This window comes from Bombina bombina, chromosome 6 (genome assembly GCF_027579735.1).
Source record: "Bombina bombina isolate aBomBom1 chromosome 6, aBomBom1.pri, whole genome shotgun sequence".
Taxonomy (NCBI): domain Eukaryota; kingdom Metazoa; phylum Chordata; class Amphibia; order Anura; family Bombinatoridae; genus Bombina; species Bombina bombina.
The window spans coordinates 235,877,433-235,904,365 of record NC_069504.1 but is presented as its reverse complement, the minus strand read 5'-3'; the positions used below and the strand labels follow the sequence as shown (position 1 = coordinate 235,904,365).

The 26,933-nt window shown below is 38.0% G+C and overlaps 1 protein-coding gene across 1 annotated transcript in view; it reads left to right on the top strand.

Moving 5' to 3' along the window:
- Positions 1-26,933, top strand: part of NAV3 (neuron navigator 3) — a 756,623-nt gene that overhangs the window by 208,849 nt on the left and 520,841 nt on the right. Inside the window, 2 exon segments of the mRNA XM_053716761.1 lie at positions 23,238-23,355; positions 23,977-24,029. Coding sequence (XP_053572736.1) covers positions 23,238-23,355; positions 23,977-24,029 — 171 coding nt within the window.

Genomic DNA, 26,933 nt, shown 5'->3' with positions numbered 1-26,933 from the left:
TATCATGATTCTGATACAGCAGAAATTAAAATCACCTCTTTACTGTCATGCTATTTTCAGTGTATTTCTTCCTTCTCTTGAATTTCTTTTTTAGTAAGAAATGTCATCTTATATGCCAGCCCATTTTATTGTGAAGGGGTGGTTTTTAAAACTAGATTGCAATCAGGAGGGGTTACACAGGTACAGAGAGAAAACTGGCCCAGCTCTTAAAATATCCATTGATTGCAATGTATGTGCAAAGATATATGTACAAATTCTAGCATTAATAATATTTTATAATAAATACAAATACACATTAATGTATGTGAAAGTATCATATAACAGATTTTTTTTGTATAACAAATAAATATAAAAATAACTTTCTATGAGATATTGTTTGTTGATAAATGTAGCTATTTCTTAGATAACAGTTGAAAAATGACAGATTAGCCTTTAAAGAAATGTGCTTGTTCATGGACAGTAATGAAATGGTATAAATACATTTGGGAAAAATCTGAATAACTGCGACATCGATGACTGTTAGTTAACAACAGTCCGATGCTCTTCGTAACCGTACTTGACGCGCGCATTTTTAAGACTTTTTTTTATAAATAAGATTATTGTATTCAGATCAGCGGCAGCGATGTCTGGCGAGCGTATTGACGCCGGTGACTGCACTGAGATTGACGCTTTGATAAATTTACCCCCAAGTGTGCATGCTTTTTTCATGCATATTGTAAATTAGATGTATCTTTTACTTAACTGACCTCCCATATGGCTATAAACTAGGTGTATGCACAGCATTCATTCATATGCTCCGAGTGCTGCGGGTGAAGAGTCATGTGACATCAGAACGTGTAAGCAAAGAAATGGAAATGCAGCATAGTAGGATTTTTATAGAAATGTTTTACATATATGTTATATACACACACACTGCTTCTCAATCAGATTTGATATGCACTACTGTGGGTTTCAGATTCAACCTTTATGTCTCAAATATTAAATATGTGAAAATGAATAAAGAGACTTTACTACAAAACCATATGTCTATATAGAACGTGCGCTTTTGTAGTGTACTCATAATGTGGCTTATTAGGCAAATCTGGTACTTATTTAAATGTGTTTATAGTGCAGAAAAGGGGTGGTACATTTTTAGCCAGTGTATTCAAATAAAGTAACAATGTGATGAACAGGTTATACATCGAATAGCTAACTAATAGTGGATACAGTTAAAAGCTTTCAGCACACTGAGGCACTTTGTATTTCTAGAGTAAAATGCAATGTTGCCTGATATTATTCTGCAGCATTTCATGAGTTGCTCAGCCTGAAAGGACAATTTTTTTTTACATTATTGAATTGATAATTGTCCTGTGTGTCACTCAATATGTATTTAGTTTATAATTAAAGGATCATGAAACCCACAATTTTTCTTTCATGATTCAGATAGAACATGTGATTTAAACCAACTTTCCATTTTACTTCTATTAGCTTGTTTCATTCTGTTCTCTTGGTGTCCTTTGTGGAAAAGGATACCTAGGTAGCCTCATGAACTGCTGATTGGTGGCTGAACATATGTGCCTAATTTTATTGGCTTACCCAGTGCGTTAACTAGTTCCCAGTAGTGCATTGTTACTTCTTTAACAAAGGATACCAAGAGAATGAAACAAATTAGATAATAGAAGTAAATTCGAAAATTATTTAAAACTATATTCTCTATCTGAATCATAAAAAAAAATGTTTTCATGTCCCTTTAATGACTATAATTACCACATATAGGGGTAAATTTATTATGCAGCAGATGCTGCATGCTACACCCATCCTGAAACGGAAGTTAAAGACTAGCGGTTGTAAAACCGCTGCTCCTTATTTTCTCTGCCACCTTTTAGATGGCGGACTGAAATCATCCTGATCCAATCGTGATGATTGACGACCCCTGCTAGTGACCGATTGGCCGTGAATGAGTAGGGGGCAGCATTGCACAATCATTTCACTAGAAATGCTTGTGCAATGTTAAATGCTGACAGTGAATGTTGTCGGCATTTAGCGATGTCGAGTGGACATGATTCGCTATAGCGAATCATGTCCGCCTGACATTTGTTAAATCTATCCCATAGCTACTTATAAAAACAAATTGACAGCATATTGCTGTAACAGTTTGATTTAAAGGATGATAAGTATATACAGTGTCACAGTGTTGAAGCAAAGACAAATGCCAAAAAAATCCCAACCACAGTTGTTACTTACCTGAGAAACCATCATTTTCTCTCTTACCCCCCTCACATGCTATGTATTTATCACACGCTCTCTTGCTACCTCATAAGACACTTTGCTACTAGGTGAGGCCAGAAGTTAGGTTAACAGAACTATGTGATGTGTTTCTGCATTTTGCCTTATTCAGCAACTCAATTTCTTATACTTTTATTGCTCAATACAAAATCATATTGGTCAGCATTTTCTAAACCTTTTTCTAAACCTTGGTCTAAGATGCTTTGAGGTGAAGTCAGATGGTCTTGGGACAAAGTATGTTTGCAGGTTAATACAAAAATGGTCTGAACAGATGTAAAATTGCACACACTCAGGGAAGCTCCTCTTCATAGGCAATAACTAACATAGGGGGCACCACATTTCTAATGCAATGTCCAGCAGCCAAACGAAAAAAAAGGTCACAGTAACAGAAGAAAACCTCCTGGTGCAGTCAATGGGGTCATTATATCAAAGTCGGCATTTATCATTATACAAGCAGTTCTTGTGAACTGCTTGTGCAATGCTGCCCGCTGCAGATTCATGGCCAATCGGCCGCTAGCAGGGGTGTCAATCAGCCCAATCGTATAGGATCGTGCGGATTGAAAACTGCAGCCTCAGAGGCAGCAGACAAGCTATGGAGCAGTGGTCTTTAGACCGCTGCTTCATAACTACTGTTTCCGGCAAGCCTCAAGGCTCGCACGGAAACGGGCATCAAACTCCATTCAGAGCTTGATAATTCGGCCCCTATGTCTGCTAGAGAGTCACAGTTCTCTGTGGCATCTGGTTTTCCTCCATAATGTGTCAGCAGAACTTCTCTATGTAATGTACATCCAAAACAGAAATATGTAGCAGTGACTAAAGTCTTAAAATGTATGCAAAATGCTAAAAAATAGAGCTATAAATGTATAAGCTATATAGGGGAGCTGTATATTTCTTTGGGGCAGTCAGTCCAGTCCAGGGGCAAAGCTTGTTATTCTGGCTTCCTTGGGTGACCTGAAGGAGAAGTTGGGGCAGTCCAAGGACTTGCTGGTCTGGGGATGAATATCTATGGGTAGAGTTTAGATGAGCTTTATTTCACCACTTCGTGCAATAAGGACATAAATAAGATTAGGGGAAGGATAAGGAGGGACAACGGCTCACACAAGACAGTTGGGAGTTCTGCTTTATCAGTGCTCAGTCGGAGCGTCCTTTGCTATGAGAACTTGAATTTAATATTTTAGGAGATACAATTTTGAGTATTATTTATTTTTCTTTCTAATGACACGGTGAGTCCACGGATCATCATAATTACTGTTGGGAATATCACTCTTTGCCAGCAGGAGGAGGCAAAGAGCACCACAGCAAAACTGTTAAATACCACTCTCTTACCCACAACCCCCAGTCATTCTCTATGCCTGTTGCAAGGAGGTGGTAATGTTTAGGTGTCTGAAAGAAGTTTCTTCTATCAAGAGTTTATTTTGAAGCAGGGCAAGTTTTCTCTGTCTTTTTGGGGGTTTAGCCGTAGTCCATGTCAGTCTCTTCAGTAGGGCAGTGGTGACTTTTAAGCATCTGGGAACTTGTGGGGTATAACCCTCACTGCGCCTCCCAATTTGTTGTTGCTGCCCTGCCTTTGGAAGCCTGTTTAGGTTTAATCAGCCTTCCTTTTTTCCATATGTCCATGAAAGGGTGGAGGTCTCTCAAACCGGGTGTGCTGCCCTGCTGCAGGGCAGATGTAATTTCAGGTAAGTGCCTTATTTTAATTTCTGGGAGATTCAGGAATTAGGCACTTGTTCTTATATGGAATCCTATTGTATGTTAATAGGATAGTTAGCAGTATATGGATGCAGGCACTGGAGATTTAGGAGACTGTGGCTCAGTTTTTTATTTTTTCTGTATGGGCTAAGGCTGCTGCTGGAAATAGTGTATTTAGGCAGCGTGTGTTTTAGTCATGTATATTTTTGGCAGCATGTGTGTTCACTGTTTGTGCTGCTTTGAGAGGGTAGTCCCCGTTGCCGGCTTGTTTGTAATGGCGGCCAGGTTTGTTTCTCATTTAGGGAGATGCCCACGACTAGTGCAGGCTTTTGCTGTGGCGGCAAGTAGGTTGCGCGCCTTTCCGGTTTCTTTTCAGTTGGAGTTCCGGATCGGCTCGTGGTCACGCTGCTGAGCTCGCTTGTGTCTGGGAGTCCCTGTTGAGTTTTTCTCTCTGGTCGGCAGGGCAGGTAGGCAACTCAGCAAGGAGTGCTGAGGTAAGGGGTTGCCTGAGATTGTTATAAAACTATTGCAGGTTTGTTTTGACTACTGCGTTTATAATTTAAAGGAGCAGTAAAGTTTTTTTTGTATTACTGCTGTTACTTTTTTGTTTGAGATTTGCAAGGGCAGTAACTTTTTTGAGTTCAGTTGCAGCTGTTGAAAATTAAAATAGCTTTTTTAAAATTTAAAGTGACAGTAAAGTTTTTTTGAGTGTGCAAATTTAAAAGCAGTTTTTTTTTCTTTAATTGGTGAGTTTTTGGTTGGAGATGGACCAAGAGGCCCTGCAAAATGTTACATGTAGCCTGTGTTTTGATTCCAATATGGAACCACCAGTCCCTTTTCATCCCTCTTGTATTGATAGAGCTTTACATTACAGGAATTGACTTTTTGATTCTGAGCCACCATTAGCTAAGGCGGATGCTGTTCAAGGGTCTCCTGTTCAAGAGATGCTGCTGCTTTCTCCTCAAGTGTCCCAAACTTTGTTGTCTGCACAGGCAGTGCCCTGCACTTCATCTCATACTCCGGTTGGGGTTACATTGCAAGATATTGCTACCCAGATATCTTCTGTGGTAACGGATGCGCTTTCGGCTTTTCCTGTATTACAGGGACAGCGCAAGAGGAATTTTAAGGAGTCAGTGAGTAGGGTTTCTGATTCAGTTGCGTCTGTTCCGAAGGTTTCCTCTCAGATGTCTGAGGAGGATGATTCTTCGGTTGCATCTGAGGGTGAAGTTTCAGATTCAGATAGTGTTACTCCTTCTTTTGATGCTGAGGTTGTATCCTTCAGGTTTAAGTTAGAGCACCTTTGTGTATTATTTAAGTAGGTTTTGGCTACTTTGGATGGCTCTGACTTGACTGTTATTGTCACTCCTAAGAAGTCTAGTAAGCTGAATAAGTACTTTGATGTTCCTTCCGCAGTGGAGGTGTTTCCTGTTCCTGACCATGCTTCAGAGATTATTGCACGGGAGTGGGAGAGACCTGGGACTCCTTTTTCCCCTTCTCCAATCTTCAAGAAGATCTTTCCAATAGCTGATTCTGTTAAGGAGTCTTGGCAGACGGTTCCCAAGGTGGAAGGAGCAGTTTCCACTTTGGCTAAGAGAACCACTATTCCCATAGAGGACAGTTGTTCTTTTAAGGATCCTATGGATAAGAAGTTGGAAGCATTACTCAAAAGGATGTATGTTCACCAGGGTTTGCAATGGCAGCCTGCTGTGTGTATTGCTACGGTTACTAGTGCGGCAGCTTACTGGTTTGATGCGTTGTCTGATTCTATTCAGTCTGATACTCCTCTTGAAGAGATTCAGGATAGGATTAGGGATTTGAAATTGGCCAATTCCTTTATTATGGATGCTTCCTTACAGGTCATTAAGTTTGGAGCAAATATTTCTGGTTTTGCTGTTCTGGCACGCAGAGCTTTGTGGTTAAAGTCTTGTTCTGCAGATGTGTCATCTAAGTCTAAGCTTTTGTCGATTCCTTACAAGGGTAGGACCGAGTTTGGGCCTGGTTTGGCTGAAATTATTTCAGATATTACGGGAGGAAAGGGTCATTCTCTCCCGCAGGATAAGAGAAATAAGCAGAAAGGGCGTTGGAGTAATTTTCTTTCCTTTCAAAACTTCTCAGGTAAGCCTTCCTCCTCCTCTTCCAAGCAGGTACAGTCCAAGTCCTCCTGGAAGTCCAATCAGTCTTGGAACAAGGGGACGCAGTCTAAGACGCCTGTTACTGACTAAAAGTCAGCATGAAGGGTCTGCCCCCAATCAGGGAACGGATCTTGTAGGGGCAGACTTTCCTTTTTCGCTTAACTCTGGGTTCAGGATGTTCCGGATACCTGGGCGGTGTACATCATTTCCCAGGGGTACAAATTGGAGTTTAAAACCTTTCCACTCAGGGGCAGGTTTCTTCTCTCAAGATTATCTGTAGACCAGATAAAGAAAGAGGCTTTCTTATGTTGTGTCCAGGACCTTTCCAACCTGGGAGTGATAGTTCCTGTCCCAATACAAGAGCAGGGTCGGGGTTCTATTCCAATCTGTTTGTAGTTCCCAAAAAGGAGGGAACTTTCAGACCTATTTTAGATCTCAAGAGCGTAAACAAGTTCCTCAAAGTTCCATCTTTCAAGATGGACACTATTCGTTCCATTCTTCCTTTGGTTCAGGAGGGTCAATTTATGACCACAGTGGATTTAAAGGATGCTTATCTACATATTCCCATCCACAAGGATCATCACAAGTTTCTGAGGTTCGCGTTTCTAGACAGTCACTTTCAGTTTGTGGCCCTTCCTTTTGGTCTTGCAACGGCTCCCAGAATTTTCTCAAAGGTCTTGGGAGCATTGTTGGGGGTGCTCTGGTTGCTGGGTGTTGCATCTGGATGATATTCTAGTTCAGGTGTCATCTTTTCAACAAGCAATTTTTCACACTGAGTTGTTGTTGTCTTTTCTGCACTCCCACGGATGGAAGGTGAATTTAGGAAAAAGTTCCTTGGTTACAGCTACAAGGGTGGTATTTTTGGGAACAATAATAGATTCTTTAGAGATGAAGATATTTCTGACAGAAGTCAGGAGAACAAAGATCTTCAATTCTTGTCTTGCTCTTCAGTCCTCTCCTCGGCAGTCAGTGGCCCAGTTTATGGAGGTAATTGGTCTGATGGTGTGGACATCATTCTGTTTGCTTGGTTCCATCTCAGGCCTCTGCAGTTATGCATGCTCAGTCAATGGAACCTGGATTATGCGGATCTGTCTCTGCGGATTGTTCTGGATCAGGAGACAAGAGATTCTCTTTCGGGTTGGTTGTCTCAAGATCTTCTCTCCCAGGGAACCTGTTTTTGCAGACCTACCTGGGTGATCGGGATCACGGATGCCAGTCTGCTGGTATGGGGAGCTGTCTGGGGTTCGCTAAAGGCTCAGGGTTTATGGACTCGGGAGGAGTTGGTTCTTCCCATAAATATCGTAGAGCTGAGGGCAATCTTCAATGATCTTCTGGCTTGGCCTCAGCTTCAGCCCAGTTTATCAGGTTTTAGTCGGACAACATAACATCAGTTGCTTACATCAATCATCAGGGAGGAACTTGGAGTTCCTTGGCCATGACAGAGGTAGCCAAGATTATTCAGTGGGCAGAGGCTCACAACTGCTGTCTGTCTGCGATCCACATTCCAGGGGTGGACAATTGGGAAGCGGATTTTCTGAGCAGACAGACTTTTCATCCAGGGGAGTGGGAACTTCATCTGGAGGTGTTTTCCACCTTGATTTTCAGATGGGGCAGCTGGAGTTGGATCTCATGGCATCTCGTCAGAATGCCAAGATCCCGAGGTACGGGTCGAGGTCAAGGGATCCTCAGGCTGTACTGATAGATGCTCTGGCAGTTCCTTGGAAGTTCATTCTGGCATACGTGTTTCCTCCGTTTGCTCTTCTTCCTCGGGTCATTGCTCGGATCAGACAGGAGAGGGCATCGGTGATCCTCATTGCTCTGGCGTCGCCTCGCAGAATCTGGTATGCAGATCTGATGGAGATGTCATCTCTTCCACCTTGGAGACTTCCATTGAGGAAGGGCCTTCTACTTCAGGGTCCCTTCCTTCATTCAAATCTCATTTCTCTGAAACTGACTGCTTGGAGATTGATTGCTTGATATTGTCTAAGCAGGGATTTTCTGAGTCGGTCATTGAGGCTTTGATTCAGGCTTGTAAGCCTGTAACTAGAAAGATTTACTATAAAATATGGCATAAATATCTGTATTGGAGTGAATCCAGAGGGTTCTCTTGGAGTAGAGTTAGGATTCCTAGGATTTTGTGTTTTCTCCAGGAGGGTCTTGAGAGAGGTTTATCTGCAAGTACCTTGAAGGGTCAAATTACTGCTTTACCTATTTTGTTACACAAGCATCCAGCGGATGTGCCAGATGTTCAATCTTTTTGTCAGGCCCTGGTTAAACTCCGGCCTATGTTTAAGTTTGTTACTCCTCCTTGAGGTCTTAATTTGGTTCTTAGAGTTCTTCAACAGGCTCTGTTTGAGCCTATGGGGGGTAGTTATCATCGTGTCAACTTTCCTGCCTTCGCCGGCCCAATACGCCCGCCTAAGCTCGCCTACCTTCGCCGCCGCGGACCTGAAAAAATACGCCTAAGTTATCAATAAATCTGTCAAAAAGCCGCGCACCAAGTACGGGGCGATGAGCAGCGGACTGTCAGAGTTATCACTCATCCGATCTCGCTGCTCTTCGGCTTTTTCACAGCTTTATTGCTAGCCTGTCACTAAGCACTCACAGTAAACTACACTGTTCTACCACCTATACCGGCGCCCCCAGAGCCCCCCGCAACTAAATAAAGTTACTAACCCCTAAACCGCCGCTCCTAGACCCCGCCGCAACTATTATAAATGTATTAACCCCTAAACCGCCGCTCCTAGACCCCGCCGCAACACTTATAAATTTATTAACCCCTAAACCGCCGCTCCCGGACACTGCCGCAACCTACATTATACCTAGTAACCCCTATCCTGCCCCCCCATACCGTCGCCCTCTATAATAAAGTTATTAACCCCTATCCTGCTGATCCCGCACCTCGCTGCAACTAAATAAATAGTTTAACCCCTAAACCACAGCTCCCGGACCCTGCTGCAACCTAATCTGCCCCCCTATCAGCCAATCGGAATTAAAGTAGAAAAATCTGATTGGCTGATTGAATCAGCCAATCAGATTGAGATCGCATTCTATTGGCTGTTCCGATCAGCCAATAGAATGCGATCTCAATCTGATTGGCTAATTCAATCAGCCAATCAGATTTTTCCTACCTTAATTCCGATTGGCTGATAGAATCCTATCAGCCAATCGGAATTGAAGGGACGCCATCTTGGATGACGTCCCTTAAAGGAGCCTTCATTCGTCGTTAGTCCGTCGGGGAAGAAGGATGTTCCGCGTCGGTGGGATGAAGATGGATCCTGAAGCAAGAAGATTGAAGACCCCGCTTGGAAGATGACATCGCCCGGATGGAAGATGATCTTCAGCGCCGCTTGGAAGATGACATCGCCCGGATGGAAGACTTCTTCAGCGCCGCTTGGAGGATCACTTCATCGGATGGAAGACTTCTTCAGCGCCCCTTGGAGGATCACTTCTGGCGCTCCGGATCTCCTCTTCAGTTCCATCGGTGGCTCGGCTGAGTGAAGACGACTCAAGGTAGGATGATCTTCAGGGAATTAGTGTTAGGTTATTTTAAGGGGGGTTTGGGTTAGATTAGGGGTATGTGGGTGGTGGGTTTTAACGTTGGGGGGGGTTGTATTTTTCTTTTACAGGCAAAAGAGCAGTTTTCATAGGGGCATGCCCCACAAAAGGCCCTTTTAAGGGCTGGTAAGGTAAAAGAGCTTTGAACTTTTTTAATGTAGAATAGGGTAGGGATTTTTTTTATTTTGGGGGGCTTTATTTTATTAGGGGGCTTAGATTAGGTGTAATTAGCTTAAAATTGTTGTAATATTTTTTAAATGTTTGTAACTTATGTTTTTAATTTTTTTAACTTAGCTTTTTTATTTTTTGTACTTTAGTTAGTTTATGTAATTGTATTTAATTGTAGTTATTTGTAGTTAATTTATTTAATTTAATGATAGTATAGTGTTAGGTTTAATTGTAACTTAGGTTAGGATTTATTTTACAGGTAATTTTGTATTTCTTTTAGCTAGGTAGTTATTAAATAGTTAATAACTATTTAATAACTATTCTAACTAGCTAAAATAAATACAAAGTTACCTGTAAAATAAATATAAATCCTAAAATAGCTACAATGTAATTATTAATTACATTGTAGCTATCTTAGGGTTTATTTTACAGGTAAGTATTTAGTTTTAAATAGGAAAAATGTATTAAAGTATAGTGTAGTGTTAGGTGTAATTGTAACTTAGGTTAGTTTTTATTTTACAGGTTAATTTCTCTTTATTTTAGCTAGGTAAGCTATTAAATAGTTAATAACTATTTAATAGCTATTGTACCTAGTTAAAATAAATTGAAATTTGCCTGTAAAATAAAAATAAATCCTAAGATAGCTACAATATAATTATTATTTATATTGTAGGTATATTAGGGTTTATTTTATAGGTAAGTATTTAGTTTTAAATAGGATTCATTTAGTTAATAATAGAAATATTATTTATATTTATTTAATTAATATTTAAGATAGGGGGGTGTTACGGTTAGTGTTACACTTAGGTTTAGGGGTTAATAATTTTATTACAGTGGCGGCGGTGTAGGGGGGGCAGGATAGGGGGTTAATAAATGTATTATAGGTGGCGACGGTGTAGGGGGGCAGATTAGGGGTTAATAACTTTATTATAGAGGGCGGCGGTATAGGGGGGCAGGATAGGGGTTACTAGGTATAATGTAGGTTGCGGCGGTGTCCAGGAGCGGCAGTTTAGGGGTTAATATGTATAGAGTAGCTTGCGGTGGGCTCCGGGAGCGGCGGTTTAGGGGTTAATATGTATAGAGTAGCTTGCGGTGGGATCCGGGAGCGGCGGTTTAGGGGTTAATATGTATAAAGCTTGCGGTGGGCTCCGGGAGCGGCGGTTTAGGGGTTAACATATTTATTATAGTGGCGGTGGGCTCCGGGAGCGGCGGTTTAGGGGGCAATATATTTATTTAGTTGCGGCGGTGTAGGGGGGGGCAGATTAGGGGTGTTTAGACTCGGGGTACATGTTAGGGTGTTAGGTGCAGACATTTCCCATAGGAATCAATGGGATGTCTGGCAGCAGCGAACTTGTACTTTCGCTATGGTCAGACTCCCATTGATTCCTATGGGATTCGCCGCCTCCAGGGCGGCGGATTGAAAACCAGGTACGCTGGGCCGGAAAAGTGCCGAGCGTACCTGCTAGTTTTTTGATAACTAGCAAAAGTAGTCAGATTGTGCCGCACATTGTGCGGAACATCTGGAGTGACGTAAGAATCGATCTGTGTCGGACTGAGTCCGGCGGATAGAAGTTTACGTCACAAAATTCTACTTTTGCCGGTCTCTAGCCTTTGATAACTAAGGCGAATCAGCCTCGCCACAAATACGCTGCGGAATTCCAGCGTATTTGAGGTTGACGGCTTGATAACTAGGCCCCTATGCATTATTTGGATATTAAGATGTTATCCTGGAAGGTTTTAGTTTTGGTTGCTATTTCTTCGACTTAAAGAGTTTCGTAGCTTTCAGCGTTGCAGTGTGAATCTCCTTACCTTATTTTTCATTTTGATAAGGTAGTCCTGCGTACTGCCTTAGGTTTCCTTCCAAAAGTGGTTTCGGATAGGAATATTAATAAAGAAATTGTTGTTCCTTCTTTGTGTCCTAATCCTTCTTCTCATAAGGAGCGTTTGTTGCACAACCTGGATGTGGTTCGTGCTTTGAAATATTATTTGCAGCAGACTAAGGATTTTCGCCAGTCTTCCTCTTTGTTTGTTATGTTTTCCGGGAAGCACAAGGGTCAGAAAGCTACGGCTACTTCTCTTTCTTGTTGGCTGAGGAGTGTTATTCGCTTGGCATATGAGACTGCTGGACAGCAGCCTCCTGAGAAAATCACGGCTCATTCCACAAGGGCTGTTTCTTGTTCTTGGGCCTTAAAAAATTAAGCTTCCATGGAACAGATTTGCAAGGCTGCCACTTGGTTATCTTTACACACTTTTTCTACATTTTACAAGTTTGATACTTTTGCTTCAGCTGAGTCTTCTTTTGGGAGAAAGGTTCTTCAAGCAGTGGTGCCTTCTGTTTAGGTTCACTGTCTTGTCCCTCCCTTATCATCCGTATCCTCTGGCTTGGGTATTGGTTCCCAACAGTAATTATGATGATCCGTGGACTCACTGTGTCATTAGAAAGAAAAGAAAAGTTATGCTTACCTGATAAATGTCTTTCTTTCATTGGTGAGTCCATGGCCCGCCCAACAGTTTATTTTTCTATAAACCTCAGGCACCTTATATTACTTCCTGTCTCCATTCCCTTTGGTCGAATGACTGGGGGTTGTGAGTAAGGGAGTGGTATTTAACATCTTTGCTGTGGTGCTCTTTGCTGCCTCCTGCTGGCCAGGAGTGATAATACCAACAATAATTATGATGATCAGTGGACTCACCCTGTCAAGAAAGAAAGAAATTTATCAGGTAAGCATAATTTTTTTATTTTCCTAATGTGTTATTCTTCTTTCTCTACAACATACTTTATAATATGAATAGATACAGTTTTTGTATTTTGGTTTCTAGACACTGTAAGCTACATAAAATGATCCATCTCTTTTATTAGGGTTTCATTTCCTTAGTTCTAGATAGCTTGGAGGAGGTCAGTTACAAGGTTTTACATGTTGTGAATCAAAGCAGTTGTGAGTGAAATAAAATCCTCTCCTTGTGATTATGACCCATTCTTCCTCCTTATTAATCTCATATGATCTTCACCTACTAAAGTCATCTAGGTGATGCTAATAAAGACTTATATTGTAAAAGCGCACGCAAGGTCAAATCTGCCCATCATCTGTTTTTTTGTTGTGGTTTTTCAACCTTCTAAATTAGAATGTTATTTAGTCTGCTTCCTTAAAGACGATGTAATCATGAGAAGAACAAAAAAGCTTTGTGAATTTGTTTGATTATATCTTGGATCATCTTAAAATTCTCATTACACTTTAGATTTCCTGGTTGTGACTCAAAGAGAATCTTCAAAGTCAGTTGTGGTATTGTTGAGGGAACACCATTAACGAGACATAAAAGTCAAAATGAAACTTTAGGATTCATATAGAGCATGCAGTTTTAAACTTCGCTTGTTATCAAATTCACTTTATTCTCTTGGTATCTTTTGTTGAATCATGTACATGCACATGTCCTGAGCAACATATGGCAGCTGTATTTGTAGCTGTATGTTATACATTGTAGAGCACTAGAGGGCAGCAGTGTACATATAACCTTAATAAATTATTGTAGCAGACACTGCTGCTATATAGGGGTCGATTTTTCAAAGGCTTCGCCACCCTACGACTGCAGGTTCTCACAAGAGAACATGCAGTCCGTATTTATGTAGTAGCGGTCATTAGAAAGCTGCTTTCCTTACCTCTTTGCCACCTCTATAGGTGGCGAATTTCAATCTCCCCGGTCTCATCTGACTGGGGAAATTGACCACTCCTGCCTGCACGTGATTGGCTGTGGGGAGGGGGCAGCATTGCACAAGGGTGCAAAATTGCATCCTTGTGCAATGCTGAATTCAGAGGCAAGCTGTGGCGGACAGGGGCTTGATAAATCTACCCCATAGTGCAGACTTGTGCATGCTCCTGAGCGTACGTTAGTATTCTCTTCAACAAAGGATACCAAGAGAATATAGTGAATTTGGTAATAGAAGTAAAATGGAAAGTTGTTTAAAATTTCAATCTCTATCTTATCCATAAAAGTTTGTTTGTTTTTTGACTACTGTCTTGTTACTACATTCTCTGTATGAATCAAAACAGTGCAGATACCTCATGTGATGCTTCTTGAGTAATGCAAATAATGATTTGCATCCTTGACATAGTTGATGCCTTTACCATTACTGTCTTACTGTCTACCAATATAGCTGTGGGAGTAATCCACACTCAGTAATAATGAATGTATGAAACATTATATTCTTCCTAAATCCAATACAGATTTAAAGGGAGGTGAAATGTAAACAATGTAATTTTAAACAACTTTCCAGTTTATTTTTATTATCAAATTTTCTTTATTCCCCTAATATCTTTTGTTGAAAAGCAGAGACATGAGTTTAGGAGTGTGCATGTGCCTGAAACAATATGTGGCAGCAGTTTAGCAAAAATGTTATCCATTTGCAAGAGCACTAGATGACAGTGCTATTTCCTGCCATGTAGCGCACCAGATGCCTACCTATGCATCTCTTCAACAAAGAATACCAGGGGAACAAAGCCAATTTTATAATAGAAGTAAATTGAAACCTTTTTTTTTCCATTATATGCTCTGTGTGAATAACAACATAAAATGTTTAGGTTCACATCTCTCTAACTTAATATATTTTACTTAAAGGGACACTGAACCCCAATTTTTTTCTTTTGTGATTCAGATAGAGCATGCAATTTTAAGCTACTTTCTAATTTACTCCTATTATCAAATTTCATTCTCTTGGTATCTTTATTTGAAATGCAAGAATGTAAGTTTAGATGCCGGCCCATTTTTAGTGAACAACCTGGGTTGTCCTTGCTGATTTGTGGATAAATTCATCCACCAATAAAAAACTGCTGTCCACAGTTCTGAAACAAAAAAAAAACTTAGATGCCTTCTTTTTCAAATGAAGATAGCAAGAGAGCAAAGAAAAATTGATAATAGGAGTACATTAGAAAGTTGCTTTAACAATTTTGTTTTGCAGATATATATATACAGTAAATATATATGTACACTACCAAAACTTTTTATAGTCTCTCATCTTATTGTCTTATATTGGTTTCTTTTTCTCTACATTCTCGTTTCTCCCTTATTATATCCATTTGTTTTTATTCATTATTGTAGCTCTATTCGTGCAAGCCATGCCCCCCCCTTTTTTCCCCTTTTTTTCCCCCTTTTTTTCCCCTTTTTTGTTCCCCTTTTGTTTTTCCTCTCACCTTGCCTATTTACTCTCCTCTGTTTATTTACTCTTTCTGGCTATTCTCAGCTATATTCTCCTTCAGACACATCCTCTGCTTTTTATGACACCCCTCTCACCCCCCTCCCTCCCTTCCATTTGTTGTATGTGATGTGTTTCTATATATATATATATATATATATATATATATATATATATATATATATATATATATATATTGATCAGTATTGCTTCAGACCTGAGGAAGGGAGGAAAACTCTCGAAAGCTTGTCTTTGAAATATTATGTTAGTCCAATAAAAAAGGTATCACTGCAATACTTTATTTGAGCATCCTATATATTATATATATATACACACACACACACACACACACATATATATATATATATATATATATATATATATATATATATATATATATATATATATATATATAAAAGATGTTCAAGTGTTGCTCTGCACAGATGGATGACAGAATTTTGCAGTTTTTAGTCCTGGGATAGCAGTGACATCATGTGCTTGCTGAAATACATTGTAGATAGCATTGTGTCTTTTTGTTTTGAGGGTTTATTTATCTGATACTATAAGTGATAATGAAATTTCCCACCACACATACAGTGTTGGTGGCCTAGAGTTGGCTTTATAAAAGCTTATTAGTTTAGATTTAGAAATTTCCACTCAATTTTAAGATTTATGAAAATATTGTAGTAGGCTCCATAAAAATATCTATCTATCCATCCTGTGTGTGTGTGTGTGTATGTTTATATATATGTCATATGCAAAAGTTTAGGCACCTGTCTAATTTCGTTTTGATGCATATTGCACATTTTCTGTTAATCCAATTATCCTCATTTCACTACTGAAATATTACTGTGTCCTTCAGTTATTTGATAGATCAAAATGAAATTGCTGATCCAAACACCCAATTATTTATAAATGCAAATCATGGAAATTGTCAGGGGTGCCTACATTTTTGCATACGACTGTGTGTGTGTGTGTGTGTGTATATATATATATATATATATATATATATATATATATATATATATATCCTTTAAAAAAAGGGTTTAGTTACCTTTCCAGTTATAATTATAGGAAGATTTGTGGACAAGGAACACAAAAACATTTAGGCCACAATGAACATCCTCTGACTACTTACAGGAAAGCACAATAATTAGGAGAGAGAGAGGAAAGAAACAAAAGCATTAAGCTTGGTCATATTTATGTGGTATTTTCCAAGTAACTGCATCTGTACAATTTCAAAACCAGGGTTGTCCTCTTTGCGTTGAATGTTCCACATCACCTGTTTATATAAGTAAAGCTTTGCACAGAAGTCATTTTTTTTATTTAATTGTAAGAACCAGACACTTGTCTTACATAATTAACTCTTTAAATAGCAATGAACTTCAACTCTAAAAGGTTTGGATTCTTTCCAATTTTTCTATTATTATATTAGCTGAAGTTCATACAGGATTAAATGCCTTATTGTCCTTAGGTGTGGTAACTATAATTGAATAACACTAACAAATAAAGACACAACAACGGTATGGGAGGGTACAGACTCTTGGGTCTTATTTATTATGAAGCACAAAACCAGCAAGTTTTCACTTTCTTATCTACAACCAAAAAAGATGGCAGCAATCAGGGCCTAATTACTAACCCCTGCAAAGAATGGCCGCAAGCCCACGCTATTGACATCATGCACATCTTAGGGAGCTCTTCAGTCCAAAGCAAACCCAGGAGGGTTACCCCCAGGCTTGTAACTGTGGCGCCACCCTCCTGCATGGCCGTCACTTACACTCTCTCTCCCAGCCCAAGACCAACCATCTAAGCTATGGTGTCATACCAGCAAAACTCCAAACCAGTAGGTCCAGGATCAGTAAGTCAAACAGCTTCCTTAAACCTGGGCAGCTGAAACTACAGTCCTCAAACTTACAGAGATAGGTCAACTAACCCTCCTCTGGCCTTAGACAAAGTAAAGGTCTGCCTAATGAGGACACACTAACCGACTGTAGGTGTAAAATAGAAATCTATGAATTTACTACTACAAACAAAAGTATTATTTAAGAACTACTCTCATGTAATCTTTATTAAGATGTTGTTTAACCCTTAACTTCTGAGTCATTTTCACCCCTGTGTTTAGTTGTTTTGTTAAATGCTGCCCAAATGTAAGCCCTACTGTAGGCCATTTTCAGTCAGAAACCCACACATATTTTATAGTAGACACAGCAGATTCAAACTGTACTGTTCTTTTATGTATGTATCATGACACGTAAGAATCCCGCAACAAAAATAATCAGAAAAATGCATTTAATTAATTGCACTTAATTAAAATTGTAATTAATAAGCAAGGTTATAAGCAACAGTGTGTGTATTCCCTCCCCCCTTCTAAACACTATAATAATAAAGAAGGCGTTATCTTCATATAAATATTGGCATTTCAGTATAGTTATGTAACTTTTATCTGCATATAGGGGCTCCCATGAGCCTCTAGGCAAATAAAGAGATATGTATTCACGACCAATGATCACTATTACCACAGTAATCACCTGCCTTTTAAAACTTTTGTAATCACCTGCCCATTTCCTTAAAGGGACAGTCTACTCCAGACTGTGTATTGTTTAAAAAGATAAATAAATCCCTTTATTACCCATTTCCCAGTTTTGCATAACCAACACATTTATATTAATATTCTTTTTACCCATTTTTCACTTCTTTTGACAGACTTGCATTTTAGCCAATCAGTACCCTTTCATAAGTAACTCCATGGGTATGAGCACAATGTTATCTATATGCCACACATGAACTAACACCATTTAGCTGTGGAAAACGGCCAAAAGCATTCAGATAAGAGGCAGCTTTCAAGGGCTTAGAGATTAGCATATGAGCCTACCTAGGTTTAGCTTTCAACTACGACTACCAAGAGAACAAAGCAAATTTGATGATAAAAGTAAATTGGAAAGTTGTTTAAATTACATGTTTTATCTGAATCATGAAAGTTTAATTTTGACTAAACTGTCTCTTTAAATTGGGTTAAATGTAAACAGAATTTATTACTTTCTTTTACTTGATAATATTTAAAATTGTTTAATTACTGCTATTAAATACATGATTTAACATTTTTAGCTGCAACAATTCTTTTCATCATTTGATGCAATAAAATATCACTAAATATCACACTGATTCATATAAAAATAACAGCAGGAGTAATGTACTTTAGCTGTTATTGAACTTGTTTCATGAAAAAGTACATGAAAGCTAAAATGACACTGTAAATGCCCTGGGGTCTTGTTCTAACAATGTTGTCCAATAAAAGCACTACAAAGATCTGTGTTATGTAATGCTATCTGCTGCCCATATGACAAGTGATATCAGTTCAGTTGTATGCAATACATTTCTGTGGGTTTGTGTGCTTACATACATACACTTACACACATATGAATATAAATATATATATATTTATATAAAGTGTATATAAATATATATATATATATATATATATATATATATATATATATATATATATACACACACACACACACACACACATGTATATATATATATATATATATATATATATATATATATATATATATATATATATATATATATTTAAATATTACAGTGCCCCCACCCACACAGCTACTTCATAATGCCACCTGGCAAAATGTTCACATTTTCTGTGGAGAACACTGATGTGTGTGTGTATATGTATGTGTATATATATATATATATATATATATATATATATATATATATATATATATATATATATATATATGTATATATGTACAGTTGTATGTGTGTGTGTGTGTGTGTATATAAACATAAATGAGTACACCCCAACAGATTGGTCAGAAAACCTTTACTTACCTTTCAGAAAAAACATATTCTATGTGACACTTTACTACAAAGTACTCCCACAACTGCGGGCCATTGATTGCAACCAAGATTTGTTAATTTGCACCCACAACAAAGTGCTTTTCCCAGCAAATTCATTCAAAACCATGTTGCAAAAATGAACACAGCCCAATGAAATTCATAGGAGCAAAGCTAACTGTCTGACAACAAATTCCTAATTAACAAGAATTTAACTACAGGTGAGTCTAATTATTCATTAAACAGGTGTCCAGCAGACAGTTGATTATAAAAGGGCGTTAGTTACCAAAGAAAACCCCTTCCCATGTCATGCTGTCAGAAATTGGCACAACATGGAAGAGAAATGGCAAAAGGCCTGAGAAAGAAAATCATTTATTTACAAGAAAGGTGAAGGCTACAAGAAGATCAGCAAAGCTTTACTTATCAGTCAGAATACTGTACAAAAGTGTACAAAAATGTAACAATGATGGAACTGCAACCATCTCACAGAGATGTCCAGGCTGTCCACGGAAGTTAACACCTCAACAGGAGCGTCTTCTGATGAGAAGGGTTGAAGAAAATCGCCATGCAAGTTCACTGCCGTTAGCTAAAGAAGTAGGAATCCAAACTGGGGTGGTTGTTTCCTGTGACACAATATGGCGTACACTGCAGACGAATGGCATGCATGGGTGTCGCTCACGAAGGAAGCCTCTCCTAAAGCTCATGCACAAAAAAGCCCACCTAGAATTTTCCCGGACTCATACTGAAAAGGAAGACTACTGGGACTCTGTACTCTGGAGTGATGACATCAAGATAAATGTTTTTGGAACTGATGGCTTCAAAACTGTATGGAGTTGCAAAGGTGAGGCGTACAATGAAAAATGCATAGTGCCTACAGTGAAACATGGTGGTGGCAGTGTCCTTCTGTGGGGCTGCATGAGTGCTGCTGGTGTCAGGGAGCTGCATTTGATTGATGGTATCATGAATTCACAGATGTACTGCTCTATATTGAAAGAGAAGATGCAACTATCACTCCGTGCCCTTAGTCGTCATGCAGTTTTCCAACATAATGATGATCCAAAACACACATCTAAGGCCACAGTTGCATTTCTGAAGATGAACAGAGTGAAAGTAATGCAGTGGCCAAGTATGTCTCCTGATCTGAACTCTATCGAACACCTATGGGGAATTCTGAAGAGACAAGTTGAGCATCACTCTCCATCCAGCATCCAGGCTCTAAAAGAGGTTGTTCTTGAAAAATGGAAAAAGATAGATGTTGCAATATGTCACCAACTTGTTCATTCCATGCTTAGAAAACTTGGTGCTGTCCTTACAAATCATGGAGGTCATACAAAATACTAGATGTAGTAGTTTATGTTGTGGGGTGTATTCATTTGTGCATCACCTACTTTGAGTAAACCTGAATATTTTGTAATCTAAGTTTATATTATTAACCTTACTTTTATGTAATGAGCTAAACAAATGTTCTACAAAACTCAGTTTTGTCAAAATTCTGGAAATTGTTCTTGTGTTCTTTGAGATATTGATTAAAATCTTACTTTTAAAAAGGGGTGTACTTATTTATGCTGAGCACTGTGTATATATATATATATATATATATATATATATATATATATATATATATATATATACACATATATACATACAGTTGTATGCAAAAGTTTAGGCACCACTGACAATTTCCATGATTTTCATTTATAAATAATTGGTTGTTTGGATCAGCAATTTCATTTTGATCTATCAAATAACTGAAGGACACAGTAATATTTCAGTAGTGAAATGAGGTTTATTGGATTAACAGAAAATGTGCAATATGCATCAAAACGAAATTAGACAGGTGCATAAATTTGGGCACCCCAACAGAAATATTGCATCAATATTTAGTAGAGCCTCCTTAAGCAGAAATAACAGCCTCTAGACGCTTCCTATAGCCTGTAATGAGTGTCTGGATTCTAGGTGAAGGTATTTTGGACCATTCCTCCTTGCAAAACATCTCTAGTTCAGTTAGGTTTGATGGTTGGCAAGCATGGACAGCCCGCTTCGAATCACCTGGCACTGGGATTGTCATTCCAGAACATTGTACTTGTTCCTCTGCATAAATGTCAGAGTAGATTTTGAGCAGTGTTTTGGGTCGTTGTCTTGTTGAAATATCCAGCCCAGGCGTAACTTCAACTTTGTTACTTATTCCTCAACATTATTCTCAAGTATCTACTGATATTGAGTGGAATCCATGCAACCCTCAACTTTAAAGGGACACTGAACCCAAATGTTTTCTTTTGTGATTCAGATAGAGCATGAAATTTTAAGCAACTTTCTAATTTACTCCTATTATCAAATGTTCTTTATTCTCTTGGTATCTTTATTTGAAATGCAAGAATCTAAGTTTAGATGCCGGCCCATTTTTGGTGAACAACCTGGGTTGTCCTTGCTGATTGGTGGACAAAAATCATCCACCAATCAAAAAGTGATGTCCAGAGTTCTTAACCCCAAAAAAGCGTAGATGGCTTTTTTTTCAAATAAAGATAGCAAGAGAAGGAAGAAAAATTGATAATAGGAGTAAATTAGAAAGTTGCTTAAAATTGCGTGCTCTATCTGAATCACAAAAGAAAAAATTTGGGTTCAGTGTCCCTTTAACAAGATTCCCAGTACCGGCACTGGCCCCAGAGCATGATGGAACATCCATCAAATTTTACTGTGGGTAGCAAATGTTTGTCTTGGAACACTGTGTTCTTTTTCCGCCATGCATAACTCCCCTTTTTATGACCAAATAACTCAATCTTTGTTTCATCAGTCCACAGCACCTTCTTCCAAAATGAAGCTGGCTTGTCCAAATGTGCATTTGAATACCTCAAGCGACTCTGTTTGTGGCGTGTGTGCAGAAAAGGCTTCTTCCGCACCACTCTCCCATATAGCTTCTCCTTGTGCAAAGTGCGCTGAATTGTTGAACGATACACAGTGACACCATCTGCAGCAAGATGATGTTGTAGTTCTTTGGAGGTGGTCTGTGGGCTGTTTTTGACCATTCTCATCATCCTTTGCTTCTCCGATATTTTACTTGGCCTGCCACTTCTGCCCTTAACAAGAACTGTGCCTGTGGTCTTCCACACTATGTTCCTCACAGTGGACACTTACAGCTTAAATCTCTGCAATAGCTTTTTTGTAGCCTTCCCCTAAACCATAATGTTGAACAATCTTTGTTTTCAGGTCATTTGAGAGTTGTTTTGAGGCCCCCATGTTGCCACTCTTCAGAGGAGAGTCAGAGAGAGCAACAACTTGCAATTGGCCACCTTAAATACCTTTACTCATGATTGGATGCACCTGTCTATGAAGTTCAAGGCTTAATGGGCTCACCAATTGCGTGTTCCAATTAATCAGTGCTAGGTAGTTACAGGTATTCAAATCAACAAAATGACAAGGGTGCCAAAATTGATGCATCTGTCTAATTTAGTTTTGATGCATATTGTACATTTTCTGTTAATCCAATAAACCTCATTTCACTACTGAAATATTACTGTGTCCTTCAGTTATTTGATAGATGAAAATGAAATTGCTGATCCAAACACCCAATTATTTATAAATGCAAATCATGGAAATTGTCAGGGGTGACTAAACTTTTGCATACAACTGTACATATATACACATATATATATATATATATATATATATATATATATATATATATATATATATATATATATATATATATATATATATATATATATATATATATATATTTATATATATGTACAGTATACAATTACATACGCATATACAAACACATATAAATAAATATATATTTTTAGTATTCGCTAATTTGCTAAAATGTTAGCCTGTTGGTCGGTAAAATCAGCTGGGTGGTGCACCCGCTAAAAAGATACACACACAAATAACACAGAGAGAGATAGATATACTATGTGTGTATGGTATGGAAATACATTTTCATAGAAGATATTTCACGCACAAAATAAAAAAACTTATTTTTTGTATTATTATTTGTATTAAATGTATTATTTTTATTTTTTACAAACTGAAGACCATCCTGACAAATCAATTGGTCATAGTAGTTAAAAAGAAAGGGAAGTGACTGATATGGGACAGCAGTTTCCTTGATTACATTGAAACATGTTTTTGTTTCTTGTGTAGTCGTTGATCCAAGTGACCCTTCAATGAAATAAGTGAGTCATTAAAACTGAAAGTAGAAACAGTTTTTTTTTTGTTTAATGCTCACAGTATAGCAGTTTCCTTTAGAACTCTGACTTTTCCAATTGGAATGTGATCCTGAATAGTTCTGCCATCAAAAGCAAGAAACATTTTCTCTGAATCATATTTTTTATTATCTTTTTTTTTTTCTCTCTCTTCTCTCCCTCCTCTCTGTCCTGTAGATTTACACAGACTGGGCTAACCACTACCTTGCAAAATCTGGTCACAAGAGGTTTATAAAGGACTTGCAGCAAGACATTACTGATGGTGTTCTACTTGCAGACATTATCCAGATTATTGGTAAGTCTGATCTTTAGGGAAACCGCATGAAGCAGACACTGAGTGTTAGGGGAGTGTCACATTTAAGGAGGTGGAGAAAAAAGAAAAGACTGTTGGACTTAAACTCTGAAGTTCAATGTGTGTTTCAATATGTCTTTAGTTACTAACTCCAGATGTCTGTGAGGTTCACATCGTTCCTGGATTTTGTTTGAAAATTCGTTAGCATGAAAATGTTTTGGAAGTAACTGTCTAACCGTTATTTTACAACGGCTACATGTGCACACTTCACATGCTGAAATGTCAGAAATGAAAACATGATCAAACCATATGTCTCCCATGTGTGCATTTTGGGAGCGGGAGGCTCTCATTCCTTGTTGGATGCCTTGAAACATTATCCCTGACCATGCAGAGACAATTGTGAAGGATATCATGTCAGCAGTTACTTGGCAGGGGCTGGAGAATTAACAACATAACCCAATTCACACTTCACTTAGGACTGAACATGTACAGTATGGGATATGCCTGGCAATAATTCTATAGGATTCTCTTAATTCTGTATGTTATGGTAAACCTACGTATAACTCACGATTATTAGGGCTTTCCTAACAGCATTATTCATTGCTATTTTTCTTTTTTTTTTAGCAAATGAAAAAGTTGAAGATATCAATGGCTGTCCGAAGAGTCAATCACAGATGGTAAGAATTATTTACGATTATGTGACATTGTGTGGTCTCTGGGTAAATATTCTTATTTTTATTTGCATGCTGATAAAGGGATCAGTCATACAGCTTCTTTTCTACATGAAAAGCTATTTTACTTACAACATTGTATATCACTAATATTAATGAGGTGCATTTCAACTAGAAATAGCTTCTTTTTGCTTAGGAGTTAATAGACGTTAAAGGGATAGAAAGGTCAAAATTGAAATGTGCATACTTCCATTAGCAAAGATGCTTTTAGAAAAATGTATTACTGGTTTTAGCAGCATACACACATATGCTGTAAGGCCCTGTGCACCAGTATTCAAGCACTGCACTTTCTCAGAGAGTGAGTATTGGTTTGTATCCAAGACGGCATACACATCACCGCCAACTTTCTCAGCAGGCATGGTGTTTGAATACTGGTGCACAGGCCCTCATAGCATATGTGTGTATGCTGCTGAAAAAACAATAACTTGTATTAATTTCTAAAGGAAGTATACTGCAAAATTGCTTCTATTTAAAAATAAATGTACCTATGCACATTTAAATTTTTTAACTTGTTATCCATTTAAATCGCTATGTCAAGATTTCCAATTTCTTGTTATAATAAGCATTATATATAGTCACAATGTTATAAAATGATATGTAGTCTAGTATAGGTTTTCGTACCAGTTAGAATATAATGTTTTAGATCTTCAAGAGCTCAATGTTTACAAAAATGCAGATTTCTAATATGAATGCTTCTTTTTATATATTATATTTTCATATAATACCTTAAAGGGACATTGTACTGTAAATTGTATTTTGTTTGTGTTTATCTGTTCAAAATTATCTTTTTTTACCTATTGAAGTGGGGTATTAAATTGTTTACAAATAAATACTTTTGTTATTTAAAATGTTTAACTCTTGAAAGTCCATCACCTGTACTGAAAATACAAATACTGCAGTATTCTCTATACAAAAGCAATATAAATAAAAGGCAGAATCACATATACATTTCCTAGTGGGTATAGAGAAAACAGCCCATTTCAATGGGTGTTCTTGTAGCTATAATGAATTCGTATCCACTTCTGAGCACATTGTCCCATTAATGCTTTTTCAATTATTTGTTATACTAATCGGTATTGCATTTAACAAACTGAAAATTTATACCAGCATTGAAAATGAAAATTTCAGCACAGTATTGGCTTTTTGAGATAGATAACAAGACCCTTGTGTAGAGGGAGATGGATAAGTAGGCCTGCTCTTCCTACTCAGCCCATTTAATAGGTTATTTTCTCGATACCAGTAGTTTGTAGTTTCAATGAGCAAAACCAGCAATTTAATACAAAATCAAATACAGTACAAAAAAGTACATTAGTTCATTTAAAAAAATAAAATAAATATATATATATATATATATATATATATATATATATACATACACATATATATATATATATATATATATATATATATATATATATATATATATATATATATATATATATATATATATAAATATTCACCAAAGTTTCAAAGATATGCGCACATAGAGTCCCAACATAAAGTTCAAAAAGCCAATCCAGTAATGATGAAAATTAACACAGTACCTTGCATCTGCTGTAAGATCATCTCCCGGAGTGTGAGAGATGTGTGGCGATATGGGAGACCTGCAGCTGCAGCGCCCAGAGCGTGTCCGTTGAGCTCCAATAGAAGATAGAAATCCAAGGTGGGTGGGCGCCAATAGCGCAAAAAAGTACTCCTCAATGTAGTATAAAAACTTAATATTTATTAGCAAAAGGGTAAAAACATGACAGCAATAGCAGCTGTAAGAAGCCATGTCTGCGTGAGGTCTGAACGCTGGCATTGTGTTTTTAGTGCTTCTTACAGCTGCTATTGCTGTCATGTTTTTACCCTTTTGCTAATAAATATTAAGTTTTTATACTACATTGAGGAGTACTTTTTTGCGCTATTGGCGCCCACCCACCTTGGATTTCTATATATATATATATAAATTTGCTTTCTTGCTATGTTTTTCAGTATGGTTAACTATGGAAATTGGAAAGTCTTGCATTTAGGTGTAATGCATTATAACTCCTAAATAAGATACTGGCAGTGTGCAAGCTGTTCATGCATATTCACCAATGTACTGATACGATAGAAGCGTAGGTGCTACTTGTAGTAATTAGAGGCCAGTGTTACACATGACTGGGGGTGTGAGGCCTCACCCGGACCCATTGTAGCAACACCAGTACTGATTGCAGGGCCGGATAGGCCACCTAGATGAGTGGGCCTGGTATTGATTGAGACATCTGAGATTCCTCTAGTTATGTTCCTGGTGTAAGGGTTACCTGTCGTAACCGAGGGTAAAATGATTACTACATGTAGTAAGCAGGGAGTATTTTTAGTATTATGTGTAGGAATCCTTTGGTAGTGTAAGTGAAATATGTCTACATGGAGGTAGGTGCCTTACATAAAATGATTGGGGTTAGCGTGTAATAATCCCAATGTGGCCCTAAATTGGTAAAAATAGATTACTGTATGCATTTGACCAGGGGAGGTATTGTGCAGTAGTTGGGTGTTAATATTCCTGCTCATGGTTGAAATAATCCCTGGTAGTGAAGAAAATGCAGCATAAATAATAAAAAAAAGTAAAAAAAAAAAAAGTATGAGGGAGTAAAATTAGATTAAAAGGCCATTAAACCCAAACATTTTCTTTCACGATTCAGATAGAGAATACAATTTTAAACAAGATTCCAATTTGCTTCTATTATCTAATTTGCTGCAATCTTTGTATATACGTTGTTAAAGGGCCATAATACCCAAATGTTTAAACACTTGAAAGTGATGCAGCATAGCTGTAAAAAGCTGACTAGAAAATATCACCTGAACATCTCTATGTAAAAAAGAAAGATA